The sequence below is a fragment of the Portunus trituberculatus genome, chromosome 14 (assembly GCF_017591435.1).
Source record: "Portunus trituberculatus isolate SZX2019 chromosome 14, ASM1759143v1, whole genome shotgun sequence".
Lineage (NCBI taxonomy): Eukaryota > Metazoa > Arthropoda > Malacostraca > Decapoda > Portunidae > Portunus > Portunus trituberculatus.
Genome location: NC_059268.1, coordinates 17,177,409 through 17,204,718, shown reverse-complemented (window position 1 = coordinate 17,204,718; position 27,310 = coordinate 17,177,409). Strand labels below are relative to the sequence as shown.

At 44.0% G+C, this 27,310-nt stretch overlaps 2 protein-coding genes across 7 annotated transcripts in view; both read right to left on the bottom strand.

Moving 5' to 3' along the window:
- Positions 1–2,020: 2,020 nt before the first annotated feature.
- LOC123503643 lies at positions 2,021–4,907 on the bottom strand. 2 transcript variants are annotated; one of them, XR_006674552.1, is made up of 3 exons: positions 3,965–4,907; positions 3,376–3,508; positions 2,021–2,609 (listed from the first exon to the last, which is right to left on the bottom strand). XR_006674552.1 is itself a non-coding variant. In XM_045253577.1 (2 exons), the coding sequence occupies exons 1-2, from the start codon at positions 3,429–3,431 to the stop codon at positions 2,324–2,326; spliced, it is 342 nt and encodes a 113-aa protein (XP_045109512.1). In that variant the 5' UTR covers positions 3,432–3,685; the 3' UTR covers positions 2,021–2,323. The 2 variants fall into 2 exon arrangements, 1 of the variants encoding a protein (XP_045109512.1); XM_045253577.1 differs by lacking the exon at positions 3,965–4,907 and having other exon boundaries at positions 3,376–3,685.
- Positions 4,908–5,183: 276 nt separating this feature from the next.
- The window catches only part of LOC123503362 (alpha-mannosidase 2-like), a 402,577-nt gene continuing 380,450 nt past the window's right edge, over positions 5,184–27,310 (bottom strand). For all 5 annotated transcript variants that reach the window (XM_045253043.1, XM_045253045.1, XM_045253042.1 and 2 more), the window contains 5 exons: positions 11,797–11,969; positions 10,185–10,318; positions 9,467–9,780; positions 6,645–8,900; positions 5,184–5,999 (listed from right to left, as the gene is read on the bottom strand). In XM_045253043.1, the coding sequence (XP_045108978.1) occupies positions 5,850–5,999; positions 6,645–8,900; positions 9,467–9,780; positions 10,185–10,318; positions 11,797–11,969 (3,027 nt within the window). In that variant the 3' untranslated portion in view covers positions 5,184–5,849. The remainder of the gene's footprint in view (positions 6,000–6,644; positions 8,901–9,466; positions 9,781–10,184; positions 10,319–11,796; positions 11,970–27,310) is intronic.

Here is a 27,310-nt window from a genome sequence, read left to right as displayed (position 1 = left end):
CTCTACCAAAATTTTCAACTTAGAAAAATTTTACACAACTCTGAAAACTCCAACAAAATAGAAAAATTTTACACAACTCTGAAAACTCCAACAAAATTTTAACTAGAAAATTTTTACACAACTCTGAAAACTCTACCAAAATTTTCAACTTAGAAAATTTTTACAGTGCAATAGTAGAATTATAAATTTTTTAGTGCAATAGTAGAATTTGAGAAATTTTCTACAATTTTCAAGAAAAATTTTACAATTTGCAACTTAAATTTTTAGTGCAATAGTAGAATTTGAGAAATTTTCTACAATTTTCAAAAAATTTTACAATTTGCAACTTACAATAGAATATCAGAATTTGTACAATTTTTACATTTCAACTTAAAATAATCTATGCAACTTGCAACAATTTCATATTTTTTACTCTGGGAATATTTTCACCTCACAAAGTATTAAAGCAACAAAAATAAGGAAAGTTGCAAGAGCATGCATGAACAGGTCTGCCTCACTCCACCTATCATTACTATGAGACCTGCACATACATGGCAGCACTCCCTATATGAACAGGTAATGTAACATAAAAAAAATAATATAAGAACATAAGAGTACTGTTTTGAGAGGTTTCCATTGCACAAGTATTGTTAGTAACTACAAGTTCTGAAAGTATTTTGAGAGCATTTTCATTGCAAGTCTGTGAGGAACTATCAATTCTGTAAAATTATTTTTAAGCATTTCACAATGGCACTGCTCTCAAACAGCATGATGTCCCTTGCAACACTACATTGTCACTTTAAATACACAAAACACATAATTGTCAATTTTATATATGTATACAAAGAAATAGCTCCTTGACTTAATTTTCTAAAACTTAAATTATTTTGAAATTTTATTACTACTTTGGGAATAGTTAGACTGTGTATCCAAACATGAAACATGACATGACAAACAGAAGATTATGCCCGACAGCTCGACACATGACAAATGGCACAGGACACATGCAGGCCACACAGGGCAAGGTTTGTTTGAGTTTTGGGACAATTGATGGGGCTTGTCTTGGCAGTTGTCTATAATGGTAAGTTACTGCATCAAAGGAGGACATTATTTAGTCATCACTATGGATATTTATCTTTAATTAACATAAAAAACTGTCAGGGATCATGCTATGGTATATACAGCCAAGCTCCCACTATGTTGAATCATGTCTTGGCACTTATGGCCAGTCACAAGGTTAGAGCCTGTCCCAGAGGGACTTGTATCTAAAATACACCATATTGTCTTGCTACGATCACATCACTAGCTATGACGGTTTGTAGAATGCCGTACTTGAAATCTTACACAGAACAGTCACAGCAAAGGTCTAGAAAGTTGAGAAACTTACTATTTAATCAGTCCAAACATTCTCACTCAATAATGTATATAAACCTAATTACACACAACATTTTTCCCTAAATGAAAGACATTGATATCAAGGAATGACTGGCACACTTGCCCACAAAGCTGCCCCTCAACACACACACACACACACACGCCCGGTAGCTCAGTGGTTAGAGCGCTGGCTTCACAAGCCAGAGGACCGGGGTTCGATTCCCTGGCCGGGTGGAGATATTTGGGTGTCTCCTTTCACGTGTAGCCCCTGTTCACCTAGCAGTGAGTAGGTATGGGATGTAAATCGAGGAGTTGTGACCTTGTTGTCCCAATGTGTGCCTGGTCTCAGGCCTATCCGAAGATCGGAAATAATGAGCTCTGAGCTTGTTCTGTAGGGTAACGTCGGGCTGTCTCGTCAGAGACTGCAGCAGATCAAACAGTGAAACACACACACACACACACACACACACACACAGCCCGGTAGCTCAGTGGTTAGAGCGCTGGCTTCACAAGCCAGAGGACCGGGGTTCGATTCCCCGGCCGGGTGGAGATATTTGGGTGTGTCTCCTTTCACGTGTAGCCCCTGTTCACCTAGCAGTGAGTAGGTATGGGATGTAAATCGAGGAGTTGTGACCTTGTTGTCCCGGTGTGTGGTGTGTGCCTGGTCTCAGGCCTATCCGAAGATCGGAAATAATGAGCTCTGAGCTCGTTCCGTAGGGTAATGTCTGGCTGTCTCGTCAGAGACTGCAGCAGATCAAACAGTGAAACACACACACCTTGCAGTGCTGACTGAAATTCCATCTGCAGGAAGAGCAATGGCCAATAGTTATATCTGTACAATATGGACTGTTAAGACTGGCACAACTAGATCAAGCTAATAAACAAACACCTTTAAACAAATCTTCATAATGCAAGATCTCTTAGTCACTTTTTATACATTACAGATCTCAAAAATTGTTACTCCTGGTAGCTAAATGTATAACTGACATGTAATGAAGTTACTTGATGCACAATGGTCAACACAATGACACAATCTATCAATATGAGTGATGAAATACAATCCTTCCGTCAAAACTGTGTGCATTACTTTCCACAAAACAAGAAAGCCTGAACCAATGATGCTGTGAATGTTGAAGCATTCTCCATCCTTGTCCCTCTCTGTCTTGAAGCATCCTCCATCCTTGCTCCTCTCAGTCTTGCACTCTGCACACACGTTTATGAAAGCAGTGTGCAGGGTGCCGCTGGACCTCCAAAGCCTGCAACAAAAGAAAGGAGTCAAGTAAAGTTCATGTTTAGCAATCATTTACCTTCATGTCATCTTATCAATCTGAAACTGTCAAAACTGCTCACTTGTAATCACATTTGTGGTACAGGAAGGTATATAAAAAACCCAGCCAAGCAAAGCCACACTTTTTTTTTATGGAAGAGGAAACTAGTTAAGGGCAACAAAAGTTAGAAAAAAAGGCCCACTTGAATTGCAAGTTCACTAAAAGATTGGTACAGAATTAGCCAAAAGACAGACAAATGTCTTGAAACCTCCCACTTAAAAGATGTCAAGTCATAGGAAGATGGAAATACAGAATCATGCAGGGAATTCCAGAGTTTACCAGAGAAAGGTCTGAATGATAGAGTATTGGTTAACTCTTGTATTACAGAGTTGGACAGAATAGGGATGAGAGGAAGAAGAAAGCCTTGTGGAGCAAGGCTGCAGGAGGAGGGGAGGCATGCAGTTAGCAAGATCAGTAGAGCAATTAGCAAGAAAATAGCAATAAGATAGAAGAGATGCAACATTTCGGCAGTGAGAAAGAGGCTGAAGACAGTCAGTCAGAGGAGGAGTTGATGAGACGAAAAGCTTTTCATTCCATCCTACCTAACAATACTGTGTGAGTGGAGCCCCCTCAAACATGCGAAGAGTACTTCATACAAAGATGAATAAGGCCCTTGTACAGTTAGCAGTTGGGAGGTGAGAAAAACTAACGACAATGTCAAAAAAACTGCCATGTGACAACTTGTTTGCCTTACCTGGAGTGCAGCAAAGTGTGTGTGTGCCACTTCCTTTTTGAAACTCTGGAGTACATTCACATGTTCAGTAAAGTGGTGGACTGGGATACAGAGAGGCGCTTCCCTCGACGCCACGCCACCAGAGCAGCACGTCCTGTGGGGAAAACACAAACTCTCACTGCACTCGCCAACACCCAGGGAACACGAGCAACTCAGCCACTCACCCCTCCTTACACAGACAAACACCACCAATCACAAACACAAACCCTCACTGCACTCACCAACGCCTAACAAATAAATACAAGTCAGCCACTCATCTCTTCTTCCTCCTGTGACTTCTCTATCTATATCAATCTATATCTATTATCTATCTAATAATCTATCATATATATATATATATATATATATATATATATATATATATATATATATATATATATATATATATATATATATATATATATATATATATATATATATATATATATACACACACACACACACACGACCGTTTCAATATCCCACCCCTGGCCTTCCTAAGCAGCGGCCTGATGTAGATGTTTTTCCAAAACGCAAACTCAAACAACATCCGTATTTCCAAATGACTTACAGTGAGGCGTCCTTCAGCAGGCGGGGTATGGCAAGAGCAGGGGTGGTGGCATGGGCGGTGCAGCTCCTGTGCCGTGTCGGTGGAGAATGAAGAGGTAGCGACGAGCTAAGTGTGTGTCGATTAAAGCAAACAAGATGGTTCTGAATCGTCTCACCGAGTCAGGAACTAATACTGCAACACAGCAAGTTGGATACATATCATGATATCTATATGCATACTAAAACGTAAAGTGCATTAGTAATCCCTTGTGTTGGTCCCTGTGTTTGTTGCAGATGCAGGGAAACGGTAATTGCTGAGGATTCACTGCTTCGCTAATCTGGGATAACTTTACAGGCGCTCCACTCATTGCAGTGCACACCACATGTGCGGACTGTAGGTGACAAGCATATTTTTATATGCCAAACAAATGCCTGGGAGTAAGTCCCATAATGTTACAAAGACTGGAGAGAGAGAGAGAGAGAGAGAGAGAGAGAGAGAGAGAGAGAGAGAGAGAGAGATGCAGACGAATGCTTTCATGGTGTGTCGGGTAATACAAAAGTATATGAATATCATTAAATATTTGTTTAGTTTATACCTGAGATGACTGATATATCAGTTACCGGTGATGGTAAAGCTCATTTTTCTATTGTGAAGAGATCAACGATTCTATCAGTCACAATTATGATATGAATCCTCCGAAAGCAAGGTTGTGATACGCCCCCCCAACACACACCTCGTAGTGTAGTGGTTAGCACATTCGGCTCATAACCAAGAAGGCCTGGGTTCGAGTCCCGGGAGCGGCGAGGCAAATCGGCAAGCCTCTTAATGTGTAGCCTCTGTTCACCTAGAAGTAAATATGTGGGGGATGTAACTCATGGGGTTGTGACCTCGCTTTCCTGGTGTGTGATGTGTCTCAATCCTACATGAAGATCGGTCAGTATGAGTTCTGAGCTCTTTCCGTAGGGAAAAGGTTGGCTGGGTGACCAGCAGACGACCATGGTGAATAACACACGCACGCACGCACACACGCACTCTTTTTTTTTTTCTCTCTCTCTTTCACACACACACACACACACACACTCTCTCTCTCTCTCTTTCACACACACACACACACACACACACACACACACACACACACACACACACACACACACACACACACACATACGCGCACACACACACACACATGGCATTAATGTCTAAAACTGAAGGTCATTATTTTGTTCATAATAAGTACTGAAACATTTTCTTTTTATTATTTCTTTTAACAGTATAAGAACACATAAATAACATTCAATCAATTAAAGTGTATATATTAGAAAAATATGTATCAAGAATATGATCCAACTCACTCATACAAATGCAATCAATATACTGAAAGTACTAAAACAGCAAAAAACTATAAGATTATCATTCTTATATATCAAAACTGCGGTGGCACTCGCTTGGTGCTAAACAGTTTGTGGTTCTGGGTTAAGTTATTAAAGATCGGTTATTTTAGCTTTTTTTTTAATTTTCAAAAATTCCACATCTTCTATAAACTGTTTACATATAAAAGTTTGAGAACAAGTTTTAATATTCGTATGTTTATATGCTTAATAAATGTATATAGGTGAACTTTGGCTTCATAGACTGACTGATAACCTTGAGAGAGAGAGAGAGAGAGAGAGAGAGAGAGAGAGAGAGAGAGAGAGAGAGAGAGAGAGAGAGAGAGAGAGAGAGAGAGAGAGAGAGAGAGAGAGAGAGAGAGAGAGAGAGAGAGAGAGAGAGAGAGAGAGACAAACTAGCAAACAGACTGACAGACAGAACAACAGACAGACACAGACAGACAGAAACTAGTGATGGTGTAGTGGTAGTGGTAGGGGGTGAGGAATGAGAGACTGTGTCAAGGCGGGGCACAGTTTTATTAAGCAGGTGGAGGCGGCGGCGGCGGGGGCTGCGGGAAGGTGAGGGTGACGGCGCGTAGGTTGTGGTGGGGCACACTCAGGTCCGGGAGGGAGTTGAGTGGTCCTTGACTTGATGTGGCCGTCAGGGAGACACGCTGGAGCCCGGACACCTAGGAAGATCATTATTGTTATTGTTTTTATTATTACTAAAAGAAGTAGTAGTAGTAGTAGCAGTGTGTATTCGTGCTGTTCCTACTACTACTACTACTACTACTACTACTACTACTACTACTACTACTACTACTACAATTTGCTTAACTATAACTAACAAAATCTATGAAAATCTCCTCTCTCTTAAGAAGAAGAAGAAAAAAAGATGTGCAGGTCCTGATAGAAACGTTCACGGGCACTGACTGTACAACTCAGTTCTGGGGAATCTTCCTGTGTTTAAAAATAATAGTACTACCTATTCAGAAACTCGTAAGAATTGTTGGCCCTTTCAGATTCTGAGTGCAGAGGAAAACTGTCTTCTGGCACCTTCAAGGAATGGAGCTAATGCTTTGAATGTAACAAATCCTATTTTCTTTATTTCTTTCCCCGTTGGTGAATGCATAACGGTGAGATAGCAACAGGAGGTGCCACTCAGTCTACACCACAAATGGCTTAACGAAGAATGCCTGAGGAAGGTGAGAGTTAAAGTGTTTGATGAAGGGCAGAGCGAATGGTGTCTGAGGGTTTGTGGGTAGTATCACAGAATGAAGGAAGGAGAATGACAAGACAGATCATCGTCTCTCAAACAGCATTATTCTGCTTACCTGGATTGTGAGCTCCGTGCCTGGGAAGGGAGAATCGCCCAAGCCGGTGCAAGTAGCCACAGAGGCTGAAGTGGAGCAGGAAGGCGCCTGGTTCTGGATCACCATGAGGGCCGTGCGGGAAGGCAGGAGGCTCGGGTACTGGGGCTCGGCCAGTGTGCGGAGGGTCATGAGGTGCAGCGGGCAGGGCAGCGGCCGCGTGATGAGGTGAGCTGCTGCCTTGAGCTGGTCGGCGTCAAGTCCCTCGTTGATGAGCTGAGTGATGGGGTAATTTAAGCTGTTGGAGAGGTGGTGTGCCGCTAGAGAAAGCCGTGCCACGGGTTCAGGGTTTCGGGTTTCCTCCAGCAATAACCAGTAGCGGCCCATAGTGCGCTTCTGGTCAGTGACGCCTTCGCCCATGCCCCGAGCGTCGTCATAGAAGGTGCGGCGCTCCACCATTACCTCGAGCCATCCCTGCTGCCAGGAGGCGGCGCCCGCAGCGTGGTCTGTGAGGAGGGTGAGACGGCGGCCTGGTCCTGAGCCATCTTCAATCATGGCCGCCGAAGTGATGGGAAAATAATTACCCTGAATGCCGATGCGCTGAACTCTGACGCGCTTTTGCATGTGTAAGCCACTCTGATCCGTGTAGAAGGTTGGCTCAGCCCCGTTATCGATGTCTGTCATGACGCGCATGAACATTTCAGTCTCCCGGAAGTGTGGAGGGAAGCCCGGGGTCTCTGTGCTGTTGTATCTGCCGCCAAGGTTGAAGAGATTCTCCATGTATACGGCCGAGGCAAGAGGGCGGTGAGCTACATGCAGGATGCGTGTCGTGTGCATGAGAACGGAGCCGAACATAACGCTCAACTCTGAGGCCACGGGACCCGAGTGGATGAAAAGTCGAGGCTTGGCGCCAGCCAGCACATCTTCCTCGGGTTCACGGGCATTAGGATCAGGCTTAAAGAGATAAGCGCCAGACTTAAACTGCGCAGAGGGATAGGCAGCATAACGCACCGCAGCTTGTGTCACTCGACCGCTGGGTTTGTCAGTAATAGAGCGCAGCATGCCCGTGGTGCCATCAAACAGCAGCTTGAGATGGTCGCTCTCCAGTTGGATGTCTCCGGGAAGAACATCGTGTGTCTCAAAAGGTGGGGAGTAACTTGGGTCTGGCGCAGGGGCGTAATTGTTGGAGTAGACAGAGGCTCTGCTCTCGAGGGAGGAATGAGCCATTTGGTGGATGCCGTAAGTTACCACACTGAGCGCCGGCAAGTCCGCCACGAAGAGAAGCTCAAACTGCGTGTTGAGGATGACCATGCCGTTGCCCGTGTCGTTCCACACAGGGTTGATCTGTATGGGCACCTGGTGACCGTGCTCATCGGTGACTCGCACATCCAGGGACGACACCAGCACCCTCACCACCTCGAAGCGGCGCTGCACCAGGGAGTTGAACATGACCACGAGACGCGGGTGGCTCCGCGGGATTGTCAGAGGCAGTTTGTGGGGCAGACGCTCGTAGGTTGACCTCTCGAAGTCTGGATGAAGATGGTGGAGTGGCGCGGCGCGGTGATCCAGGGCTGCCATGGCGGCAGGGGTGAGGAGCAGCGCCTCAGCTGCCTGCCCAGCCAGAGCCAAGGTGTCGTGCAGACTTTCATGTAGCTTGACAGCGTAGTCGTGCATTACATACGCCTTAGAAGTGCCCGTGATAGCGTCATGGTGCTGGAATAGTGCCAGTGCCCGCCTGGCCCGCACCAACTTCTCGTAATCCTTTTCCAGCAGTTGCACAACGCGCGCTTGGCCTTCCTGCACCGCCCAGGCGTATGACCAACTGTACAATATTTCAGCTGAACGCAGCGATGCTTCCAACTGGCGATCAAGAACTTTCCAGTATGGTCGGGTTGTGTAGTAGCCACTCCAGTACGCTGGCCGACCTTCGCTGAAAATGTCGCTGTACACAAAGAAGTCACCCTGGAGGCTTGGATAATCACGCATGCGGTTTTGTACCTCGGCAAAATAGTCCTTTAGCGTGCCGAACTGCACCGTGGCGTGGTAACGTGGGTCGCTGTTGATGTGTGTTAGGAGTTTGTGGTAACTGGAATACTGCTGGTCCCACTCTGAGGCGTGGTCGTAGCGGAAGTCGTCACCAATAGGAACGAGAACCACGTTGTGAGGATAGAGGGAGCCTGTCCTTCCGTACTGCTCCAACAGCAGCTCCGCCTTCTTCTTGACGTTGTGGTCATCGATGGGAACAGACTTGATGGTGTATTCCGTGTATTCTCCCGGCACCTGCAACACAACAGTGACGTTCTCAGGTGTTTCTCGGGTGTTCTCTGACAAGAGGCTCTCTGTGATGTCAGCCTATGATTAGCGTCTACAACTCTCCCCATGACCACCATCCTTCGCCCCCCATAAGGCTCAACCTGTGCCTTTCATTATGTAGAGTAAATAACTTAGTATAAAATTCTATTGCTTCATAAGATTTACCTCCTTATCGGATTGAACTGACTCTACTGCAGAAAATTATCAAGCCTTAAATTTGAGATGAGCTAATTCCCTAAATGAATATTTTTTAGTAGTTAACTTCTACATCAATAATCCATTTTTGTTACAACAACAACAACAACAACTACTACTGCTACTACTACTGTTACTACTACTACTACTACTACTACTACTACTACTACTACTACTACTACTACTGCTGCTACTACTACTTCTATTACTACTACTGCTGCTGCTGCTACTACTATTATTACCATCATCCTTTATTATCGTAATCATCATATATTCGTTACCATGATCGCATATTACTGTTTCAATCCCTTTGCAGACCACAAGCGTGCCTTACGTACCTTTCTGAAGTCGTAACCAAGACAAATCTGCGGGTGAGGGCCGCACGAGTGCTTGATGGAGTAAATGTCGTAGGGTCGGTTGTGGCAAAGAATGTCATAGTCTCCTGATGAGTCCCACACCTGCCGCCACATGAAGTCTCCGAGTTGCTGTTCCGCTAACCACTGCTTCCAGGCGTAGTGAATCCGCTGTACCACCATGGCCCGCACACCGGACTCATGTAGCAGGTAAGGTACCGCGGCACCGTGTCCGAAGGGGTCCACCGACCACCCGCTGACTGGCTGCACGCCCAGGATGTTGGAGAGCCACTGGTGACCTGCAGAGGACCGGAGGTGTTAATTAAGGTCGACTGACGGATGGAAGATTGATACGCCAAAGACTCACTACGAAGTCAATGGGAAGAGAAAGAAATGTGGAATTTTAGGAAAACACTCTGAACGTGAAAAATGAAATCACTTTAATTAAAATATGAAAAGATGAAATGAAGACAATAATACATGAATTAATAAGTCAGTCAGTTTGTCAGTTAGTCAGAAAGTTAACAGATGGGGAGATAAGTGGGTCAATCAGTGAGTTGGTAGGTAAACAGATAAGTGGTCGGTAGGTGGATGGACAAGTTAGGTAAGTAGGTAGATATACATGCAGGTGGGTAAGTAGGTAGTTGAATGAACAAGTAGTAAGTAAGTTAGTGAGTCAGTAAATATAAGGAAGCCATCTGACCTTCGATAAGCTGGTCCATCATGGCGTAGAGATGCACGTTGGCTTCGTCTGTCATGACCCAACCTCCCGTGGCGATTTCCAGCCGTCCGGAGGAGATGAGGTCCTTCAGCTGCTGCCTGAGTGTCGGGTGGGCGCTGCGGGAGATAGGATCACCATGATGTAAATACCTTTTGAAGGGATGTCAAGAGTTGTGCTTTGTAACACATGTGGGGATTTACTTATATATTGCAACATTCCTTAACCCTTTCACTACTGGGACGCATTTTTATCACGAGTTTTGAGTATGATTAGGCGATTTTATTGACATTAAGAAGGATCTATGGAGGTCAGAAGATTAATGGTCAGAATCTTCACTATTCACTATTTTAACCCTTACATAAGTTTCTGAAGCTGTATAAAATCACCAAGTAGTAAGCAGAATGAATATAGAAACGCGTCATGATACTGAAGGGGTTAACGGGAGACACCTGTAGGTGTCTTTCCTGCAGGGTCATTCATCTTTCCCTTCTCAGAAAGACAACAAGGAATGCTCGGTGATATCTCCCTGACATGAACTGATTCAGATAAAAGCAGAAACCTTTAAGGCTGGGAAAAAAAGGGTAATTATGTTTTTTTCATGATTCGAGTTTCTGTTTAAGCTCATAGAGTCACTGCCCCGGTCACTGCAGCCGCGGGAAGTTTTCTAGCTCTCCTCGATGGATAGTTACTAATCACAGAACTAAATACAAGTTGAATAAATAAACCAGAGAGGAATGAATGTTGGCAGAAGCAGCAAGATAATGACATGACAACTCAGGCCAAGCTTCATCATCAACAAGAGGAAGTGGCAGGAAGCGTTCACAAAACAGACATTTGTAAAAAAGGAAAGACGCCAAAGACATAATTCTAGCACAATGAGACCTTCCCTGCGTCTCCCCAACTCGCCGTGATGTGACCAAGTTGCTGAGAGTGACTTTCACCATAGCTATCCTCACTGGATGGTAATGAGTCCCATGGAGGAAAGAGAGAGAGAGCAGTGGTAATAAGAGGACGGAGGCGGCAAGACAGCAGAACGTTTGTAAGGGCGAGGAGAAACCCTCACGACATGTATACAATCCAATAACGCCTTCCCTAAGCGCCTTGCCTCCTTGACTTGACAAGAACGTGACGCCGGGAGCATAAACTTCAGCCTGGTCTCTCCTCGGCGGCAGTGCGCTTCTCGGGGAACAAATGAGCGGGGAAGTGATGGTCAGAGGAAGCACCGAGCCAACGAGATTAAACCACTCAACTCAAGCTCAACCCATAAGCTACAAACAAAATTAAACCTTGATGGAAGACGGGTGTGGAACAACAAACTGTCAACACCACGTCTTATGAAAATAATTAACAGGTAACACAAAAATTCGCCGATGAAATAGAAAACAAAGTAATATCACGTAGTTACGCATCTGAACATCTGCTCCCTGCATCCACAGTAACTTCACCCATAGCTTATACTTCACACACACACACACCCACCCACCCACCCACACACACACACACACACACACACACACACACACATTCATTCACTCACTCTCACTCTCACTCTCTCTCTCTCTCTCTCTCTCTCGTTCTTTGACCCGACACTTACCGTTCGTACCACAGGGAGAGGAAAGAGATCTCAGACCAGATGAAAGTCATGTTGGTGTGAACTCGCAGCTTCTCTATCATATTCTGCAGGATCTTGCTGGTCTGGTGGAAGTAGTACTCCTCGTAGGTCTTGAGCCAGCCGGGGTCGTTGTGCGAGTGTGGCATCAGGATCACCTAGAGAGAGAGAAAGGGAGATGAGTGTCAAATAGATGGAGTTGATGTGGTGATGGTTGAAGTGATGATGTTAATTTACAAGAGTACACACACACACACACACACACACACACACACACACACACACACACACACACACACACACACACACACACATACACACACAATGACTGGACACTTAAGAGAAAAAAACATAATTTATCAACAAATGAGACTTTTTAAAGTTAACATAATGAATACTTTAACAAAGCTACGAGAGAGAGAGAGAGAGAGAGAGAGAGAGAGAGAGAGAGAGAGAGAGAGAGAGAGAGAGAGAGAGAGAGAGAGAGAGAGAGAGAGAGAGAGAGAGAGAGAGAGAGAGAGCGTTATTACATCAAAGCTTCACATAGGGTCAGGATAATACTATAAGCTCCAATAACTAAGGCCACAGAGAAATCCCAACGTTTCTTCGGTAAGACAGGTCAAGTCGCGACGAGGAGGAGGAGGAGGAGGAGGAAGGTAGCACTGTACTCTTTTGGCTGTTGAACAATGAAAGCCTTTACCTGAACCTTGAGTCACCCAGGTATTAAATCACGCTTTCGCCTCGTTGGTTACCTCTCCCTCTTCCTCTCCTACTCTTTCTTATCCTTTACTCCTGTTCCTTTGCTACTCTTTCTTTACTTTTCTTCTTTCTTGTCCTTTACCCCGGTTCCTTTTCTACTCTCTTTACTTTTTTTTTTTAAGTCTTCCTCTTCGTTTACTACTTCTGGTTGTTCTTTACTATCCTTCCTCTTCCTTTTCTAGTTCGTGTTTTTTACCTATCTGCCGTTTCCATCCCTCTTCTTTTTACTCCTTGTTCTTTACCTCTCTACTTCTTATACTCCGTCTCTTACCTATTTTCCTTTCCTTTCTCTCCACTTCCCGGCCTCGCTCTCACCTTTATCCCCGTCCCGTATCATTATGTGACACAAGAGCCCTTCATAAAGCACTATACGCAGCTAGGGTCCTCTCATCTTTCCCTCCGCGACGCTACGATGGGCGCCACTTGGGAGTCCTCTTAAGGTACGTAACCTCCAGCTCGGCAGCAGGGCTCATTCTATGTTATTATATGGTAATTATGGTTATGGTGGTTATGATGGTAGTGAAATATTTGTGGTGGTAATGATAATACAGACACGCAGACACACATTTACCCCTTCAGTACCAGGACACGTTTTCATATTTATTCTGCTTGTTATTTGGTGATTTTATACAGCTTCAGAAACTTACGTGGGGATTAAAATAGTGAAAGCTCTGGCCATTAATCTTCTGACCACCACAGACCCTCCCTAATGTAAATAAAATCGTCTAATCATACACAAAACAAGGGAAAAATGCGTCCCAGTGCTGAAGGAGTTAAAAAGAACAAGATGGAGAGCAGGTAATAAATGATGTACAGATACACTATTATTTGAGAGATGCTACATATACGTTCTACGTTTGCTGCACTCATCAGCCAGCATCGGCATTCACACCGCCTCCCCTGGTGTGGGCAAACATAAATACAAAATTTGAGTAATAATTTGAGGCAGTCATGGCCACAGTTACAACAAAGGGTCAGTGTAAACTCAGTACAGTACACTCCCTTGCACGTGCCCCAGGACTCAGCGTGACAACAATATCAGAGTAGTTTGGTACTGCAGTCTATTGCAAAACAAGTTGTGTTCCGAACTCTATCTCCCTCTCTCTCTCTCTCTCTCTCTCTCTCTCTCTCTCTCTCTCTCTCTCTCTGTTGCTGTTGCAGTGTCTGTGTGTTGTTGTTGTTGTTGTTGTTGTTGTTGTTGTTGTCGCACTACATTCTGGAAACACTACCATTGTGCTACTAACTGAAAGCAACTATATAAAGCTACACGGAAGGTCGAGAGGCGAGCAACACACATTGTTCCAAAAATTCCAGCTGTCTCCACTGAAGGCTCGCCAATACTGCGGCTGATGCGATAAGCGAGTGATAATTGGATGGGGACATTTCTTTCTAGGGCTGCTTCATCCGTTTCCAATGTCGCGACTGGCAATTTCAGAGCCTTCAGTAGTGCAGCTCTGCCCGCCGCGCCGGTGCTCCCTGGGGTACAAAGCGACGGTAGTGGTGACCGATGGAGGACGTGTGGTACTGATGACGATATTCTGAAACACCTGTGCCGCACCTTCACTGCTCTAAATGGGCTCCTAAGTTAAAGTCTCACGGATGTTCATTGGTGTTTTGCTTTTAGTGACAGAGTAACAAGATTTCTACCTAACTAACAGAAACACTCTTTGAGAACCAGGCTAATCATCTCTGTGGCCTCGAAAAAGTCATGGTAAGAGAGCAAAGCGTTTCTGAATACAGGCTTGATTTTCACTGCTGACAATGTGCTAACTCGGCGGTCGGCAGTCTCAGCAACAGCAAGATATCATTACCATTGCTATTACCATCATTAGCCACCGTAACAAAACATCTTACACCTCCATTTAATTGTCAGTCTGCCGTACCTCTTTATCACTGCTAGACACAGTATACTAAAGTCAGCCTGGAACGGATTGCACCAGACACTGATTAACAAATGACGCGGGGACTGTGAGACAAAGGAAAAGCTTGGACGACAGCACCAGACAACACGAGGCATTATAAATCACCTCAACCTCACTTTGTCTAGATTAACTTATGTGTAATCCCCATCTCTCCCCTCCCACCCGCGCCGCATTGCTCTGCCTGATGACAACGAGTGAAATATAGACTTTCGCTCTGAAACTCACTGGTCACTACGCTAGGAAGGAAGAAGGGACGCGTGGAGGAAGTAACGGTGGGTGTGGAGGAAGACTCGCCATCAAGTGATCTAAATAAAGTATAAAGTTAACTGTGGATGCTGCCGTTTGCTGACTGAAGTGGAATTAAAGTGTGTGTGTGTGTGTGTGTGTGTGTGTGTGTGTGTGTGTGTGTGTGTGTGTGTGTGTGTGTGTGTGTGTGTGTGTGTGCGCAATGGGTACCGAGTAGTACGTTCTTCATTTTCGTAGGTCAGGTCAGAGGTCACGTATGAGAGAGAAAAGCAACCGATCCTGACGCCTACAACAACAACAACAACAACAACAACAACAACAACAACAACAACAGGAGAGAGAGAGAGAGAGAGAGAGAGAGAGAGAGAGAGAGAGAGAGAGAGAGAGAGAGAGAGAGAGAGAGAGTTTGTGTGGGTGAGGAATGAAAACACAGAACGACAGAGGAACAAAGAGAGGACGAGTGGCAGGAGGGGAAGGGAGAAGAACATGGGTAAGAACCACAGCAAGGAGGCGCAAAGGACTGCCTGAGTGGTTGACGCCGCCATCGATCCGTCACCTGCAGTGGACAGCAAGTGGTACAAGTGTTTTTCTATGACGCCCGAACTTAACGGAGCTAACCAAGTGTGGGTGAAAGTTTGTTCCTTCTCCCAAAGCGCAAACACCGCCTGGGACATGACGTGAGGCTGATGAGAGAGAGAGAGAGAGAGAGAGAGAGAGAGAGAGAGAGAGAGAGAGAGAGAGAGAGAGAGAGAGAGAGAGAGAGAGAGAGAGAGAGAGAGAGAGAGAGAGAGAGAGAGAGAGAGAGAGAGAGAGAGAGAGTACCATTACAGTATTACACGTTCTGACTGGAAGGTTTACGATTATTGACCAGAAGGAACCAGCCACATAAGAATCATACTCTCAGAACTGCATTGATATAACCTAACAGTAAAAATCAAGATGTAAGTAAGTGTACCGAGCAGATTATAAGGACACACTGCTGAGGTATGAAATCATTAAACCTTACGACACAGAAATGAGAAAAACGAATAAGAAACAAAAACATTTATACAATTAGAGAAGTGAACAGAATTTAGTCTAAAAACCTGACAGTAAATCCATCAGTGTGCATGAGGTACAGTACAGCACTCTGACCTCACCGTACTATGAAATCTGGTGTGAGAGCCACGTGGTGTTTTGCCTCACGCTGCGCTGAGTGTGAGAGGATTACCCGTGTAAAGCCATGGCGCCTGTTATCCAGTATTTTTGAAAAGCTTTAGCTCATCAGCACTATATGCAAGGACCATAGAGGCGATTAATTGGATTCCCATGGGTGTTTTTCACGTTCTAACGATGGTACAGGATCCTCGTTGAACTATCGATAAAATCATGAAAATCCTTTGAAAATTTTCACTACATAAGTATGACTAGGCAATATAAAGTGCCAGACGTGCGTTAGACAATGTGATCCCTAGTGTTTCTTTAGTGTGGACGTTCCAACCCGGGTGGTGAAGGGTGAGTTAGCTGGCTGGTGGTCACTTGGGCAGTAAGTGAAGCAAGGTCGTCGTGGCACTGGATAGACACCCACTGGCGATGCATTAACTTCATCCATGCAGCTTGCGGAGGGAAATTTAGAGAGTGCCGGGGGTGTTTGGAGCACTAGTGAGCTTTTCTCGTCACATTACTTACTGAAACTTTTGTGCGTGCATTGGTGAATCATTTCCCGTTTGTTTGCGTTGAATGACACTTCCCATTTGTCAGACACGACTATTAGGATTTTCCGCAGGTTTTCCTGAAGGCTCCATCCATCCTGGTGTGGAGCTATTCTTGCCGCTGCTCGATCATGCGTGTCCCATGAACAAAGGACTGTGCTACTACCACTACTGGTCTTGCTACTACTTCGGCTATTGCTACTATTACTACTGTTGCTGCTGCATATTTTCGTCTAACGTGACAATCCCTGACACACTCATAATGGCTTGGCAGCTAAGCGGCTTTCCATGGTTCAGTGAATAACCAACTGGTTATTCACGTGGTGGAATCCTTCCATCAATTAATACCATAAATATCAAATTCATTTTATCAAGTGGTGATCTATATAATTCCCTCAAAGAGTCATTAGTGTAACGCCGAACCCCGAGTTCACAACATTTCCCTTCTCCTGCAGTGATATTTGTTGTAAGTTATTTCGTGACACTTGCTTCATACAGGCGAGTGTTCCAATCAGTACTCTGTATTCGTTTCATTAGTTCTCGTCCGCTACCTGGCATCTAATTAACAAGGTTTCCAAAGGCACCAACATCAAGTAAATCCTTCGAACACTCTCACATACAAAATATTTCTTTAAGAGACCTTTCATATTCTTTTTTCTTGCCCAGTGAAAACTTTTTCCTTTCACATTTAGATCTCTGCTCTCTTACTACGGCTAGTTTCTAATCCCGTGCAGTACTTCCCATATATAGAAGCTACTGTCATTATAGTTTCCGCTTATATGTCATATATTTTCCACAATAACTTGCCTCTTATATAGAGCTTAAAAGTCCAAGAATTTATTCCCTTTTTTTTTTATACCATGTGGGCTTTTCACGGGAATTTTTTTTATGGGCTAAAGGGGATACTTTTTAGGGTACCTCCTATCTCAAAGCCCACCCGCTAGGAAACCGTTGCCCTGAGTGAGGAAGCCCAACCTGCACTCAGACCGTGGACAGGATTCGAACCCGTGCGCTTGGAGACCCCTCGGATCTCCCTTCTCTCAAACACTTCCCTCTCACATTCACGCACGTTATCTCTACCGCACAGTATAGAGGTGTGCGTGTAGGCCAATGGTGCCAAAACTAAACCGACCTCGGATTTTCAGACACTCCCCAACTATTTTGTTTATTGCAGCGACACATTTCAAACATTTTTCAGCCTGATTCTTTTCCTCTTCTTTCACCAGACCTGCCGCCGTCTACGTTAAAAGAAGAAAGAAAAAAAATGAGTCGGAAAGGAAGGGAGGGGGTGTGATGTAAACTGCAGGAAGGCGGTGCATTGAGGGAGGGAAGGGGATGGCAGGGTGGGTCAGTGAAAGAGCAAGTAGGGAGGACAGGGTGGTAGTGAGGCAGGAAGCACATATTCCAGGGGTGCTGTGTGTCCATGAGCAAAGTGCCGCTTTAATTTGCTTTGCGTCCACCATGAATCATTCATTATCAACCTCGCAGCAGCAGCAACAGACAACAGTACCAGCCTCTGTGCGTCCGCGGCAACACAAAGGCGGCGCCAAAACCTCTTCCGTTGCGTGAGGTCTGTTGGCTGTGCGTCTATTCCAGGCCAGGCAGCGAAACTCCTCCACACATTTCAACATATAATTTTCTTTTGTTAAGTAACTATCTATTTACCATTTTTATCTTTTTGGCTGCGGTAACAAAGTTATTTTCTTTACTTCTCACCCCCCCTTAGCCAACCTCCTTTACACACACAGAAATAAAAGAATTAATAAAAATCTTATGACTGAAGAAACTTTCATTGTAATTTCCTTTGTTGTGGGTTACACTCATACGCAAGACCGCGCCAGGCTTGAATCTGTACCCTAGACTGGCCAACTGTTTACACTCCCTTGCTGGCTGGTCGATACTTGGATATTTTAAAAACTTTGTGGGAGGATAGCAGGGTGAATGACATTGCTACATTGAGACCAGCGTTACAGGGAGAGGGGACCGCACCCACCACGGGGACAAGAGAGACAGATGTGAAGGCTCCAGCAAAACTCAGCCTTCCATATGACCCACCCATCTTTACCTGTCAGTAGCGCGGCGGGCGGTCGATATCAATGAAAACGACGAGCTTTGTCCGTGCATTTTTATAAACGCCGCTAAATCTGTTTGTTTACGAGACACTGGCGCCGATGGATTGAGGAATGGGAGGAAAGGCGGAACGTGCATCGCTACTTTACAAATATGAAATGCCATTGAGGATGAAGAACACGGAATATGGAAAAAAAAATAAAGGTGGAGGAGGAGGAAGAGAAGGAGGCAAAGGAGGAAGAGGAGAAGTGGGGCGGGAGTAAGAGTCAGATGGCCAGAGCTTCCCAATCTCACAATATTGTTAATTGAAGATATCCGTCAGTCGCTGCATCTGTCTGTCTTGATAATTGGAGGCCACGGCTTTTCTGTCCGCTCTCTCGTTCTTTCTTTTTGCCTATTAGCCGAGAGAGAGAGAGAGAGAGAGAGAGAGAGAGAGAGAGAGAGAGAGAGAGAGAGAGAGAGAGAGAGAGAGAGAGAGAGAGAAATAATAAAAGACAACAAACGTAACAAAGCGATGGGGAAGAGGGTGCCGAGGGAAGAGTGAGGGCAGAGACAAGCTTAAGTGGCGGGAACGTGTCAGTCAATTTTGAAGACGCCAAGAGGAAGTGGGGGGAATAGAGAAAGAGAATTAAAAACGGAAAAAAATGACACGAAGAATGACATCAGGCGAAACAAGAAAAAGAACCAAGAATTTGAAGAGTTACGTCCATTCATCTAACTTACTTCTCTCCATTAAGAAGAAGAAAAAAAAAAAAAAAAGACAGAGTGACATGAGGAAAGTTGAATGCCTGTTCTTCTTTCTTGTTACTCATATTCCTCCGATCCTTTCCTCCTCCACTCAAGATCCTTCCTTCTCTCCATTTACTGTTGACACTACCTGAGTCCCACCGTCTCATCCTCCGCACTGCATTCCTTCTCTACCATTCCCATTTTCCCTCTGTCATGCTTTCACGAGTCACACACACTCGGGGACACAAACACCTCTTCCCCCTCATCCGTTTTACTACAAACTGCCCAAACAACAGCCTCTACTAGTTTCCCTCCTTTCCCTCGCCCTCCTCCTCCCGCTGCCGCTGTTTGCACGGTATTCTCCGCGGCAAAATGAGGCCACGAACTCTATGTTTACTCGGCTATGTGGCTTGAATATGATTATCACCACTACCGCCACCACCGCAGCCTGCAGCCAACCAGCACACCCGCCCCCTGCTGTGTCGCCATCTGTTGAGTGGATCCGCAAACGTGTTCAAGGTCGCCGCCTCGCCTCTGCCACTGTATTGCCTTCGATTTTTCTTCCCCGCCAACAACACCACAGCACTGGGAGCCACTCGAGAGAGAGAGAGAGAGAGAGAGAGAGAGAGAGAGAGAGAGAGAGAGAGAGAGAGAGAGAGAGAGAGAGAGCAAACACATCCACAATGAACACTAATTACAGATCAGTATCCTGGGTGGTGTTTCGGTGAGATAATCTGACTCTGTTCATCTCTGTCCATGACCCGTACTCTGAAACGCTTTGCTCTCTCATCATCACTGCTTTTCAAAGGCTCCAGTTGAAGATACTCGCGTTTTTAAGAGTATTTTTATGGTTTTGGTGATAGACTGGCAATATTTCTAGTTTATTAAAAGGAGAAACTGTCTTGAAAACCGGCTAGTTGTCTCTGTGGCCTTGGAAAATCGTCGTAGTGAGAAAGGGAGGCGTTTTTGTATACGAAGTGCATAACTCATCCCAACCAAGGTGTAGCTAGGTTGGGTGTCTGGCCTTTTACGATCCGTTGTGGCTTCTAACTTATTTATTTATTTATCTATTACGTAAGAGTGATAGCGACTAAGGGCCACAAAACCAGCGAAAAGGAAAAGGCCAATTGATGTTATTCCCAAAAGAAAGGCCAAAAAAGATGATCCAAATTGAAGTTTTTTCTTATTTTTTTGTCATGTTCGAAGGAAAACCGGCCAAGAGGGAAAAAATGATAAAAAAAGGCCAATGTGTCTTGAAATCTACTTTTTGAAAATTTAAGACATAGGAAGGAGGAAAAACAGAAACCGAAAGAGAGTTTGAGAGTTTTATCACTTAGAACGTAAACTAACTAGAGAGAGAGAGAGAGAGAGAGAGAGAGAGAGAGAGAGAGAGAGAGAGAGAGAGAGAGAGAGAGAGAGAGAGAGAGAGAACCCGTCACTACTCACTAATCTTTAGATAATCATTAACTTCTTCAATACTAAGATACATTTTTTATCTTGAGTTTTGGATATGATTAGACGATTTTATTGACATTAGGAAGAGTCTATGGAGGTCAGAAGATTAATGGTCCAGAGTCTTCACTATTTTAACCCCCACATAAATTTTTGAAGCTGTATAAAATCACAAAACAGTAAACAGAATGAATATGGAAACGTATCATGGTACTGAATAGGCTAACAAACTTACAAAAGCACATCACAATTCAACAATCAACCATTTATAACCCCAAAAGTCTACCACCACACGCCAAACTCTCTCTTTAAAAACAATGAAGAAGCACCGGCCGTGTTCTGTCACCTTTTAATGATGTTACAAGTACATCCCCGCACTCTCCCACTCTCCTCTCCTCCATTTCTTACTCGAGGACGTACCCAGACTGTCTAATAGTTGTACTTATTCCGCCACATTAATATTTTAGTGTATTTCCTTTCGAGCGCCAGTGGTCCGTGCAGAGAAGGGAGGAGTGAAGAGACGGACGCAAGAGGGTGGGATGGAGGGAGGCCAAAGTAGAGAGAGAGAGAGGTTAGAGGGAAATGGGGAGGAAGGAAGTGGGTAAAAGTGAAGGTATCGAGCAAGCAATATAAAAGGGGAGGCAAGGACTCGAGAAAAGGAAGAGGCAGTAGAAGTAAGAGAGGGAGAGAGATAGAGGGCGAGAAAGAGCTCGATGTAAAGTAAGGGGGAAGAATGGAATGAATATAAGGAGGAGAGGGTAGGGAAGAAGGAAGGAAGGAAAAGAGGAAAGGACGGAGAGATAAATGGGAAGAATCTGAGGAAGGAAGGAAGCAAAGGATGAGGAAAAGAAGAAAGAAGAAAGAAAGAAGGAAGGAAGAACGGTAGGAAGGAAGAGAAAGTGCTTGGAGAAATGCAAAAGTGACAAGCGACATTGTAGAATTGAATGATTCTCCTCTTCACGCGAGAGAGAGAGAGAGAGAGAGAGAGAGAGAGAGAGAGAGAGAGAGAGAGAGAGAGAGAGAGAGAGAGAGAGAGAGAGAGAGAGAGATTACATGCAAGATTCAGAACATCGCGAATAAATATATAAACATTTTTAATCATTCCAATAAGTTAGCAAAGCAGCAACACTTCCTAGACAACTTTTTTTTACTGCCCCGCAACATTAATGACAAACTATCGCACACATACTTTTTAAACAGATAAATAAATAAGCTTAGAAAGTTTACAAGCTTATAAACAGAATTATGCATCACGGACGAGGGAAAAAAAAAAACAAGGTTGCATGAAATATAGAAATTTGAAAACAAGTCTATATCTTATCACTAAACTGAATAAATATTAAGGCTGTAAATTAAGCAAATAATATTCTCTCCCTGAAAAAAGAAATAGATCTAAATCCAACTTATTAGGGATACCAGAGGAAAAAGACACCAATGAACAAGTAATAGAGAGAAGGAAAAGAAAATGGAGATAGAAAAGGAAAAAAAAGAAAAAAAGAAACATTTACATCAGAAATAAAACGAGAGAGAGAGAGAGAGAGAGAGAGAGAGAGAGAGAGAGAGAGAGAGAGAGAGAACCTTATCTTCCCTTTTGACCTTTGTTTTTTTTTTCTTGTAAAGGTGAAGGTGAAGGAGAGAAAGATGAGTATTTATTAAACCACCACCTATTCCTTCCTTCGTAATTTTCCTTTCATCTACGTCTTTTTCCCTTCTACTTCACGTTTTCCTTCCTTCTTTCTCACATATTTCTCTCCATCTTCTCTTTCTGTATTTTGCTATTTATTTTACAAGTTTATCTTTGCCTTTTTTTGTACAGTCCTATTCTCTTTCTATTCCTTCCTTCGTAACATTCCTTCTTCTACGTCTTTCTTTTCTTTCTCGCATCTTTCTCTTCACCTCCTCTTTCCGTATTTTGCTATTTATTTAACAAGTTTTTCTTTCCCCTTTTTGTACTGTCTTATTCTCATTCTATTCCTTCCTTCGTAACCTTCCTTCCTTCTATGACCTTTTTTCTTCTTTTGTTTCAAGTTTTCTTTCCTTCATTCGTGCACCTTTCTCTCCATTTCTTGTTTCTGTAGTTAGCTATCTATCTTACAAGTTTCTCTTTCCCCTTTCTGTATTGTCTTATTCTCTTCGTCTTCCTGTGAAATCTGATAAAACTTGGATTTGGTATTTTGTTACTGTTTGTCATTTATTTCTCCATTTCTTTCTTTATGTGGTTCTCTTCCTCTATCTCTGTTGTTTCTCATTTTCCAACTGTTTTCATTGCTTTCCTCCATCTTTGGTATGAATCTTTATCTCTAAAATCCTCTCCCTTTTTCATTTCCTCTTCTTCTTTCTGTCTTTTCTCTCTTTTTCCTCTTCATCACCGGTCTTTCCATTATTCCTGATCACTTTTTGCTATTTTTTCTCCCTCCCTCTTTGGTAAACCTTCCCTTTCTCCATTTCTTTCGTTACTTCTTTATCTCCATCAAGTCTTTTCCTTTATTCTCTCCCCTTCATTCTGTCACCCCTTCATCCATCTTTTATTACTGCTCTCTGATTTTCTCCTCGTCTCCTCTTTTTCTTTTTCTTTTCGTAATATCTATTTTTTCACTCCTTCCCATTCTCTTCTCCCTTTCCTTTTATTTTCCTCGTTTATTCTCAGCAACTCACATCCATGCAGCCTTTCGAGTTGGTGAGAAGAGGAGGAGGAGGAGGAGGAGGAGGACGAGGACTACAAATCCAATACAAAGGAATACAAAGGAGGACAAACAGCAACAAACCCTGAAGTCCTTACTAGGCTGTTTGTTGATGCTATTTCCTAACTACCAGTGATAGAGACGAAGAGGAGGAGGAGGAGGAGGAGGAGGAGGAGGAGGAGGAGGAGGAGGAGGAGGAGGAGGAGGAGGAGGATACATAGTCAATATAGTTACAGGTGGCAAGCGCGTGGGCAGGTATGGGCGGACAGGTGTGTCTACATATCTATTTCTTTGACCTTTTGTTGGTGAGAATGACTGGTGACCTTTCCTTCCGTAATGGTGCTGGTATCGAGTGTCAACCCTGCACTCACACACACACACACACACACACACACACACACACACACACACACACACACACACACACACACACACACACTCGGTTTTTTTATTTACGTGTTTGACATAATGTAAAGTAACGTAATTTAACTTAATTTCATTCGGATTGAGTATTTTAACATTATTTAATCTTCAAACTTCAACACAAATTAAATCTTACTTTTTTTTGTTGATGATAAACATGATGTGATGATGATAATGATGATGGTAATAATAATAATAATAACATACACACATTCTCTCTCTCTCTCTCTCTCTCTCACTACTAATCAAGTTTCAAATCACCCTTCCATGAATCAACTTGTTTTGCCTCCTGAGTGTCTAACAAACTATGAATAAAAGATACGTAAGGTTTCAAGCTTATCCCAGTTCCGATTTCTGTCCCATCCCTCCCTGCGCAGCGCCTCCTGACATTGCCAACACTAAGGCAATACACGAGCCCTACCTCTGCCTCTGCCGCCTGCAACACCACGCAGGACGAAGGTGGCAAGAAAACCTGAAGGGAGTGTAAGCTTCTCTTGTCAAGTTTGGAATGAAATATTGAAGAGGAAGGATTTGTAGGATGCGAAACCTCTTCTGACTTCGATTTTGATAGCAGTGGTGGTGGTAGTGGTAGTGGTGGTGGTGGTGGTGGTGGTGGTGGTGGTGGTGGTGGTGGTGGTGGTGGTGGTGGTAGTAGGAGGAATTATAAGCAGGTAGCAAAATAAAAAATAGAGTGCGAAAAAATGATGCAAAAATGGAAGAGAGAGAGAGAGAGAGAGAGAGAGAGAGAGAGAGAGAGAGAGAGAGAGAGAGAGAGAGAGAGAGAGAGAGAGAGAGAGAGAGTAATAAATGATAACTTACGATGAAAACCAGCAGGAAATGAAACTCAACTGATAAAAGGAAAAAAAATAAGAGGATGTAGATGAGGTGTAAGACAGAAAATAGAGGAGGAGGAGGAGGAGGAGGAGGAGGAGGAGGAGGGAAGAGGGAGGAGGAAGAAGAGAAGGAAATGGAAACATAGGTAAAAACAAATAGTTACATGAAGAATCCACGTTCACAAAATTAAACTTTCGCACTAGGGCAAATTATTCCGAAACAATAGTTATCTAAGAGGAGGAGGAGGAGGAGGAGGAGGAGGAGGAGGAGGAGGAGGAGGAGAGGAGGAGGAAGAGGTAGAGGAAGAGGAAGAGGAGGTGGAGGAAGAGGAGGAGGAGGCATGAAACCAATAAAACACTTGAATTCCCAAGTCAACTTCAGGCTGTACTGTTTAATTACCAAGACATCGCTCTCTCTCTCTCTCTCTCTCTCTGTGTGTGTGTGTGTGTGTGTGTGTGTGTGTGTGTGTGTGTGTGTGTGTGTGTGTGTGTGTGTGTGTGTGTACTTGAGACTTTGTTTGCTTCTTTATCAGTTTGTTTACGAAAGTGTATGTCTAGTCTCTCTCTCTCTCTCTCTCTCTCTCTCTCTCTCTCTCTCTCTCTCTCTCTCTCTCTCTCGGCCAGTCAATATCCCCGAGCAGTGGACTAACACAAGGGCACGGAGTCGCCTCGGGAAATCAGCCTCTCGGTTTCCGTCGGCTTGGGGCCAAAAACTAAGTTATTGCAGTGCCACGCCAATATCTTTTATTTGTCTGTGTAAATGAAGAAATAAGGAGTAAAAAAACACAACAAACTCAGAGACAATTTTTCCTCTCTCTCTCTCTCTCTCTCTCTCTCTCTCTCTCTCTCTCTCTCTCTGTAGGTACTTCTTTTTATATCTTCCTTTCTGTGTTTGTGGTTTTCATCTTGCAATTTCTTCCTCTGTTTTAGGAGTAGGAGTAGGAGGAGGAGGAGGAGGAGGAGGAGGAGGAGAGAGAGAGAGTACATACAAACATACAGACGGACACAAGGGGGGGAGGGGAGGAGGAGAGGTTGTCTTCCTCCGCGCACGACCAGAATAGGAAAACCCGAAACAAATATTTGCACAAGTTTTCTCCGTAAAATGAAAGTTCAATTTGTCTTGGCGCTTCCGTGAGATTCAAGCAAAGTTGCTCTCTCTCTCTCTCTCTCTCTCTCTCTCTCTCTCTCTCAAGACTGGTACACTTTTTCTTCTTATTCGAAGCATCACTGAAAACGGAACACAAGTGGCATCTAAAAGTAAGTTACATGCAAAAGGCAGCCACACACTCGCCTGAATGACTGTGGTGAGCCAAGTACCGCAATTTCTTCAGCTATGCAATGAGAGTAGCGGTTACAGAATACGGCCATGTGTGTGTGTGTGTGTGTGTGTGTGTGTGTGTGTGTGTGTGTGTGTGTGTGTGTGTGTGTGTGTGTGTGTGTGTGTGTGTGATTGATGAGCCTATTATGTTGTGGTTAATGAGCGTGATAAAAGTGGCCGTTTACGCAGCAATAACAGCATTAACAATACCAACAACAATAACGACAGCAACAACAGTAACAAAGATGATAATGTTGAAGATAACAGTAACAAGAATAATAGTAATAATAATGATAATGAAATAATATCAATTACTATTACTACTGCTATTACTACCTACTACTTCTACTGCTATCATTAATAATTCCACATTAAAAAGAGAGAGAGAAAAAAAAAACGAAGAAAAGAACCATCACTAAAACCATCAATATGCAGTTCATGCTGGAAAAGTAAACGAAAATTGGAGTGGATGAGATTTCTATTCCTTCATTGATCAAGAATCGCCCACAAACGAGTCACACCCTTCACTGGTAATCTCTCTCTCTCTCTCTCTCTCTCTCTCTCTCTCTCAACATTTGTGCCTCGCGTTCTCCTAAGGGTAAAGGTAACTACGACCACGACCAGGACCACTTGCTTACTGTGTGACGAAGGTGTACTGACTGACTGGCTCACTCTCTCTCCCTTTGATCTCCAGCTGACAGAGTAGCATGTTCTTGGCGGCAAAGGTCACCACTTCCATATGTTCAGTTACGAGTGTTATGATTAGTTTCTGTATGGTCTGGTCAACACGGGATGGGTATATTGAACCTCGTATGAAAAAAAAAAAAAAAAAGAAACAGAACGATTGGAAGAATGAATATGGTTTGTCATCGCCACAGTCTTCTACTACTACTACTACTATTACTACTACTACTACTACTGCTATCATTACTATTACCACTTCCACTACCACCGTTGCCAAAAGCGTCCCGCCACAATGCTACACATCACAGCCCACCACCCGTGATCTCCCCTGTTTGTCTTGCCTAGCCACGCTGTGAGTTGGCTTGGTGTGTGTGTGTGTGTGTGTGTGTGTGTGTGTGTGTGTGTGTGTGTGTGTGTGTGTGTGTGTGTGTGTGTGTGTGTGTGTGTGTCTTTCTACACACGCACACACACTAAATGCATTTCCAGCTTGACAGGAACATCACTCAAGAAGGTCAACAGTGGAAATATATAACGAGAATCAACACACATCCGACAACCAACAACACCACCACAATCATCACCACCACCACCACCACCACCACCACCACCACCACCACCACCACCATTGCTATCCTGTCTATCCCACAAGTAAATAATGTAGGATAGTTACAGAAACAGCCCAGTAAGGAGT

Bases quoted from the DNA above. Each gene is read 5' to 3' on its own strand.
- LOC123503643 (XM_045253577.1), bottom strand. From the start codon at position 3,431: ATGTACTCCAGAGTTTCAAAAAGGAAGTGGCACACACACACTTTGCTG. The intron at 2,610-3,375 runs GTAAGGCAAACA...CTTTTGTTGCAG, and splicing joins CACACTTTGCTGCACTCCAG to GCTTTGGAGGTCCAGCGGCA.